At 39.9% G+C, this 8011-nt stretch overlaps 1 protein-coding gene across 1 annotated transcript; it reads right to left on the bottom strand.

The window, feature by feature from the left end:
• Nucleotides 1–1042: 1042 nt before the first annotated feature.
• On the bottom strand, nt 1043–2963 carry kiss2 (kisspeptin 2). Its single transcript, XM_044185967.1, has 2 exons — nt 2809–2963; nt 1043–1403 (listed from the first exon to the last, which is right to left on the bottom strand). Exons 1-2 carry the CDS (start codon nt 2918–2920, stop codon nt 1138–1140), a joined length of 378 nt encoding a protein of 125 aa, XP_044041902.1. The 5' UTR covers nt 2921–2963; the 3' UTR covers nt 1043–1137.
• Between the last annotated feature and the right edge of the window lie 5048 nt (nt 2964–8011).

The raw sequence follows: 8011 nt of genomic DNA, 5'->3' as shown, positions 1-8011 counted from the left end.
GACCTGCTCTATAGGAAAAGTGCAATGAGATAACTTCTGTTATGAATTGGCGCTATATAAATAAAATTGAATTGAATTAATCATTTCCCGTAAAATACAAAGAAATAATTTCTGTAACTACGGTCATTCATAAGTATAAGGGAGTTAATGAAGTGTTGTTGAGGTAATCACCATGTTAATGACACTGAGCCTTGTTTAAAAGTCTGTGGAATAAAGATCAAAGATCCAAAAGGTACAAACAAACCTTTACTGAAAGGAAAATCTTTTGGGAATCCACACATAGCTAACACTGATGAAATTTGTGGTTATGTCCTTTTAAATATTATATTTTAAATGACAGAAGAGAATCTATTTAAATATAATTTACATAACATTTACTCCTGAGCATTTAAAAAATGTACTGATATCCATGATAAATTTACATTTTGTGATGTGGAGCCAGAAATGGGAATAAGAATAAGAATTCCAACCACAAACAACGTGTATACATACGTTACTGTATTATGAAGAGTTGTTTAGTAAGTCCCCTGAACACATGGAACTATTTATTTTTACATATTGTTTATTTGACTAATACTCAATTATTGTTAAAATTAGATTTTTTTTTAATATTTATTATTTTTTATTTGTACTTGTGTACTTTATATATAAATGAATGAGGTTTGTTTGCACAGTGATGCCCCACACCTGTATCTACCTGGTGGAGGACGTGTCTGCTGTCTGCAGTGTAATTTTTAAAGGCACTGCAGTGCCATCTTATGGTTGGATGAAGCCACTGCAGAAAATTACAATTTAGCTTTTTCCATGTTGCCACACAGTAGCCTACTTTTATTGTGAAATTATGGACGTCTTTCCCTTCATCATAAAAGTCCACTGGAGAGTTTAATTTGGATTTCTTAAATACTGAGATGACTAAGAGCAAACATGTTACAAAATGATATTGTCTGAGGCATTCTATTTCCCTTTCTAAATGTATTTTATTTTGATTTCACTTCGTAAATTCTTAGATCTTCTCAGATCTTAAAATAATGTCACAGTAACGGTAGGTACAAAAGTTTTATTCACAGAATATCATTTATCTGAAGTAAAAGGCCTTTTTAACACATAGTATGGAAGAGTGGAAGACGCACATCTGTTTCAGGTAGGCACCTCCAGTTCTCGTGAGAAGAGAGAAAGGGGTGAGAACTTATTTGTCCTGGCTCTTTTAATGGCTCTTCTATAAATGTAGCCGTTGTAGCGTTTCCCGAAGCGGAGGCCGAACGGGTTGAAGTTGAATTTACTCCTGCGGTCGTTGCACAGGAGCTGCCGCTGGTCTTCATTCTCTCTCAGGGAGAAACACAGGTTGGGATCCTCCGCCAAAAACTCTCCTGCAGTTCTTCTCCTGAGTGCAGAGAGGACTGATCCTGAGGAAACCAGCAGCAAATGTCAGTTCACAGCTGGACGCAGCTGAATACATCCAACTGCTGCTGGGAGGACATCACATCAGAGATTTATCATCACTCAGTATTTCTAAAACACAAGGGAAGACTAATTTGACTCATATACTTCTGAATGCATGTTTACTCATCTCTGAACAAAAAGCCAACAAACAGCAGCTTTACACCACAGTGTCATTAAATGTGCAACATGTGTTCTAGGTTTTCAAAATTTGAATATTTGTGTTGACAAGCTGACAGCTTGTTCTTCAATAGTGAATGAGAAACATATATATGGTAGTTTGTTATTTATATGAGTAGACGGTAAACGCTAATATTTTTTATTCAGTTAAGTGTTTAAGTATTTACTACTGTTTAATCACTTATTTATTTTATGTAAATTTTGTTTCCCAACATCCACCATGTTTCCAACAAGCTCGAAATGCTTCATAGCCAGAGATTTCTTCTTTTTTTAAAATTCTAGTTCTGCATTCAAAAGATTCGAGAAATATTGTCAAATGTTAATCAAAGTACTTATTGTGGAGAATGGCCCAGTTTAGAATCTTATGTCATTATTTTTACAATCATTATATATCATTTTATTGGATTATTACTGATGCATTCAAATGTAAGCAGCATGTTATTGCTGTAGCTGGTTTTAACTACTTTATATACTGTTGTGTTAGTGAACTTAATTTGAAGACACAGCCTCTGTACATTCTGTGTTTTTTCCTCAAAATGGTGCAGTTTTGGCGACCTTGGGATATTATACTGTAAGATTAAAAATATACACGTGGTGAGATTAGAGGATGTACTCAATATATTTCAATTTGAGTATTTTACGTCAACAAAATGAATAAATAAGGGTTTTACTGTTTGTTACTGTTTTGTAGAGAAGGCTTTAAAACAGACTTTGGACATTCGTGTTTGGAAACAAAATACCACAGTAATCAAGCACTTCAATAAGAAAAAGTTATTTGTAAATACTGTCTTTTCCTGTAGTGTCTGGGCAGATTTTTCTGAGGAGGGTGCGTCAGGGGAACAATCCGTATTCTAAAATCCTGACTAAGGCTCTGAGTTTTATCTATAACAATACATCAGATTTCATAAGTGAATCATATTTTGTATGTAAAATAGTAATTAGCAAAGTAACTATAGCTGTTAAATACATGTAGTGGAGTAAAACATACAGAAATGTCGTAGAAAATAGCATATAAAGGTAAGTACAAGTACCTCAAAATTGTATTCAAGTACGTGGGTAAATGTAGCCTACGTAGTTACCTTCCACCTGTCCATCATTGGAGTCAAGTAAAATGTACTCTTTCCAGAAAAAATCTAATCAATTCATCAGAGGTTTAGGTTTTGTTCAAATGAATCTTATTAGGTTACCCACCTGTTGCACGTGACCTCTGTGCAGCGTCAGACCCCGGCAGAGCTGCTGCCACGCTCCCTCCGTCCTGACCAACAATCAGCCCGCACACCACAACCAGAGCGGCGAGTCTCATCTTCCTCTCTCTCTGTGTCCAAACAGTGCAGATTAAAGAGATGATGTTCACCTACTCAACAGGTACTAACACGCTCACTCCTATCAGACCTGTTTTATAGTTCCACCAGGTGACCTCGTGCTCCTGCAGCTCGCAGCCAATCACAGCCGCCTGCGTCTCTGTGGAGCTGTCCGTTGCTGTAGGTGCTGAAATGCATCATTCATCAGCTCTTCTGAGAAATGTGGACAGCTCACTTTGCTGCTGGGATCTTTCATCCAGTGCAAGATAATATGTTACTGCATGTTAAACAACCAAACATGAACATTTTTGAAATAAAACAACAGGACGCGTAATTGCGTATTCCAGGTTCCAGTTTGGCTGCAGTATTGCAAAGAGCAGCAGCAGGAGGGTGGACTGAGTTGTTCCTAGAAAACTGTTCTTTAATTCTACTTTTTTCAGCTATCATGTGTATAATACACCAATGTGTTGGCGTGCAGGAAGGGAGGCCCCAAAAGCACAAAGCGAACATCACAGTGTTCATGGCTTTACAAACAGCATTTGGTGTGCTACTTCTGCACGTTGTACAGATGTGTGTTTGAAGACTCCACAGTGAAATATAACTGTATATGAAATTAGGACCCGATCTGATAGATAGGTGCAGTCAAAAACAAAAGGAGCGTTACAACCATGGGTAAAGCTCTTAATAGCAAAGACAGTTAAGATATTTTTCTTGTATACATATATTTCTGGGCATTTCTGCCTTTATTAGACAGGATGCAGGTCATAAGAGGAGATATGGGGGATGACATGGCATCACATGGTCAATGCCTTGAAACCCTATGGCTTCCAGGACGCACCAGATTAAATAGATTTTAATGGAATGAAATAGATCAGAATTAGATAGTCAAATAAAGTGAATGCATCTGGAGGATTTTGCATAAGTTATCTTAGACTTAGGCTACTTTTTGTATTTTCCTTATAGACCATAATACGCTTCACAAAGGCTTGCAACTGTACTAGACAGGACCGGCTTAACCAGCTATGGGGGCCCAATACATTTAGCCCAAAGTCCCAGAAACCCAGCAGTAATCCTACACTGGAACATTACCCTGCTCCAGGTTTGTTGCATGTCGCTTAGTTTGTGATAATTTATTAAACACTAATCTGTTCTGTTTCAGAATATGCACCATATGAGCATAATATCATTGCTATTATTTCCATTCTTCTTCTGACATCAGTGAACAAACACTGAACATATAGCCAGTAGGTCTCTAACAGTGAATCATGCTGATGGTGACTATGATGATGATGATGATGACTATGATGATGATTGTACTAAAGGCTCCTTGTATAAGGACTGATAATCCTGTTATCACTACATGTTCCTGATTGGCAGGTGGGAAGTCAGTCGAAGCTAACTAGCGAGAGGTGAGAGGTAATTAACAGAGGCCTGCTTTACAGAGTGATTCAGCTGTGTGGTAGCTGAGCTCTAGTTTCCCTACCAGGTGGCCATTTCTCATGGTTCGGCATTCCAAGTCTGTTCTGAGTGGATCAGTCACACCAAATATGAGGGAGGGACTGAAAAGTAAGTTAACTACCCTTTCTGTTGCATTTAGTGTAACATCTCTGCTAGAACCTCTGTGTTGGAATAGTTACAAGATACAAGATAGATTTATTGATCATTTTACAACACAGTGTGGGTCCCTTTATGCTACTCAAAAACAGGTGTTATGTACAAAATTATATACAGTATATTAGTGAATATATAATAAGTCATAGAGATAAAACTGTTTTACATGGTGGAGGGCTGAGGGTGAATTAAGGAGTCTCACAGCCTCACCGATATCACTGATGCTTGGTAGATGGGTACACCCCCCTTTCCCCCCTCTCTTTCTCTGCGCAGCGGCGGATGGCCGCCCTCCATTGAGTCTGGTTCTGTCCAAGGTTTCTGCCTCTTAAAGGAAGTTTTTCCTTGCCACTGTTGCCAAATGCTTGCTCATGGTGGGATTTGTTGGGCCCTGTAATTAATATTACAAAGGGTACGGTCTAGACCTGCTCTATAGGAAAAGTGCAATGAGATAACTTCTGTTATGACTTGCCGGTATATAAATAAAATTGAATTGAATAATATTCTGAGTGGTTTTAATCCCCCTCTACAGAGCCCTCCTGTCCTGGCCGTGCACATCTTATGCCAGTATGTGATGTTTCCAGTCAGGATGCTTTCTATTGCTCCTCTGTAAAAGTTAACAAGAACTTGGCACACAAATTTTGCCTTCTTAAGTTTCCTGAAGAAATACAGCTGTTTCTGAGCTTTCTTTACCAAGGTGGAGATGTGAGAGGACCATGTCAGCTTCTCTGTGATGCTGATTCCCAGGAACCTAAAACTATTCACCTGCTCCACCTCAGCTCACTGATGTTGACAGGAGTGTGTGCCTCCTTTTTCCTAAAATCAGCTCCTTGGTTTTGCTGACGTTGAGCAGTAGGTTGTTCTCTGTGCACCACTCAAAAATATTGATTTCCTCCCGATATGAAGTTTCATTGTTTGATATCCGGCTGATGAAGGTGGTGTCATCCGCAAACTTCACAACAGAGTTGTCCCCATGTCGGGGGTTGCAGTCATGGGTGTACAGCGTGAACAGGAGGGGGCTAAGCACACAGCCCTGAGGAGCTCCGGTGTTTGGCACTAGAGTGGAAGAGGTGTGGCCACCAATCCGAACTGTGTGGCCACCAATCCAAGGTGTGTGAAGACTGAGTGGAGGGCAGTCGAGATGGCATCCTCTGTGGATCTGTTGGTTCTGAAAGCAAACTGGTGAGGGTCCAGGCTGGCTGGGATGTTGTTCTTTAGGTGCTGGAGAACCAGGTTCTCAAAGCACCTCATCAGAATGGTAGTGAGTGCCACAGGGCTGTTGTCATTTAGATTAGATACCGCAGACCTGTTAGGCACAGGGACGATGGTGGCTGTCCTGAAGCAGGTGGGAACAATCTCCTGAGACAGTGACATGTTAAAAATGTCAGTAATAACATCAACTAGCTGATTGGCCCATGTTTTTAGTACGCAGCCAGGGATGTTATCAGGCCCAGCAGCTTTACTCATATTCATATATTAGGTCATCACTTTGTGCTCCTCTTGTGTTGCTTTGAAATACTCTTCATTACCTTGGACTACTCTGTGTGTTAGGTAACAAGCTTTTTATATTATCTATATGTGATGTGAGGGTACAGACCTATGTTAAGTTGCAGAAATGTAGTCATGTTCCATTTGTTCTAATTAAGTCCAGTTACGTTGCGGTTAAAAACATGCACACCAGAGGGCAGTGTCAGCTCTCTTCTCATGTGATATAGCCAACGATTTACCAGAATGTCTGCAGCATTTGTAGTGAAGTTTGTGCAGGCTGTATTACTGACTTCCAGTATGACTAGGTACTCATTATCCACTCTGTTTGCTCCTTGGCATATGTTTATTGTGCTAAGTTATTTATTTTTATTTGTAAGTTTAAGTTTGTTGGGTATGCTTTAGATTGAGATATCCCGTGTTTTTCTTTGTGTTTTTCCAGACCATATTTGGAGGATTCTGGGCCCTGAATATCCACTAGTAAACATTTACAAGGAAATCAATAACTCTGGTCTCCTCGCTAATGTGTACTGACCAACACACCAGAGTGAATACTGCTGCCACCCACCAGACTACCACTAATTAGTTTTTACATTTTTACTCCCAAACATTTGATGCTTCGAGCTGGATGAGCAATATTTATTCCCGGCTGAGGAGAAAATAGAAGGGGCAAGACCTAAGTGCAGATGCCGAACACATCTACCTGTCCGTCTTCAAGACTGTGAAGTAGAACATGTTGGTCATCGACAAAGGGACCTGCCCCAAAAGGGTATCCCAGAGGGATCAGTCCAGATGACTCCCCACCACTCATCCTCTACTTATCCTAATAGCTACTCTCTGCAGAGGGATGCAGTTTATTATGAGGCCACACAGCTAACCCGATCATGCTATGTGATGAGAGGTCATAGGGATGTTTGCCCTGAACACTCCTCCCAATGCTGTCTGAGCAAAGACCAAAGTCCCACCTTCCATGAAGACCTGTGAGCGATTGAGATGGAGAATGCCAGACCTGTCCAGTCACATCAGGCCTTTCATGCAGATCCCATGGTGCTGCGGGGCGTTCAAACTGAGATTACTCAGCTGATCAAGGCTGCCACCACTGAAAGGCGATTGTATCCAAGCTTCTAGTCCCTTAATGCCTACTTCACCCAGAAAAGTTCCCAGCTCATTTCATACCTCACATCACAGTTCTAACACTGAACCCAAAGTGGAGGATGAAGAGGTATGCCCATTTTCTCCACTCCCAGAAGTGCAGCGCAATGCGCTTTAAGACATAAGCTAAGCAAAAACTCTTGAAATGTGTCTCAAATTATAGGTTGCTATCTCAATGCGTTTATGAGTTATTGCAAATTGTTGAAAATTAGCTATTTTGATAAAAATTGATTGGCTTGTAAAACTGAAACGGATTGACGTATCGAAATTGTTTCTGTAGATGATCCTGCCAAAGTTTCGGAACAATTGTCCCAATGGTCTGTGACGAGTTTGAAAAAATAGCATTTTCAGAAGAGTCACAAAATTTGGCAATTTTATAGCAGAAGGCCATTGGAGCAAAGATGCAGATCAATTAAGAGATTACAATGGTGAAAGAATTTTTACTCTAATCCAAGCCGTTTTCGAAATAATTGCAAAAACCTTACAGCGCCAGCTCGAGGACAGGCATTTTGTTTGCCTGAGGAGTGGGTGCCACCTGCCAATTTTGGTGACTTGTCGACTTACAGTTTTTGCTGCACAAACACTTTTAGAGGAGAAAAAGAAGAAGAATGCCTTGTTTACATCTCTTAATTGGCTTCATCGATTCATACAAAATTAGGTTTGCACAAACTAGGTTCATGACTCAGCTGATACTTAAAATTTAGTAATGATTACTTAAAGTGTGCGTAATTTATTACAACACATTTACATTTCTAGACAATTCACATTCCAAACTTCAAAAAAATCTAAATAAATCACCCATGGGGCAGAAAATATTCTGGCACTATCTGTCACTGGGGGTGCTTCCC

The sequence above is a fragment of the Siniperca chuatsi genome, linkage group LG23, assembly GCF_020085105.1.
Source record: "Siniperca chuatsi isolate FFG_IHB_CAS linkage group LG23, ASM2008510v1, whole genome shotgun sequence".
In the NCBI taxonomy this organism is placed as follows: Eukaryota; Metazoa; Chordata; class Actinopteri; order Centrarchiformes; family Sinipercidae; genus Siniperca; species Siniperca chuatsi.
The sequence above is the reverse complement of the archived record's forward strand: the minus strand, read 5'-3'. Positions and strand labels throughout refer to the sequence as shown.

Coding starts and splice junctions, on each gene's coding strand:
- kiss2 (XM_044185967.1), bottom strand. CDS start 2,920: ATGAGACTCGCCGCTCTGGTTGTGGTGTGCGGGCTGATTGTTGGTCAG. Junction 1,404..2,808: donor ACAGAGGTCACGTGCAACAG/GTGGGTAACCTA, acceptor TGGTTTCCTCAG/GATCAGTCCTCTCTGCACTC.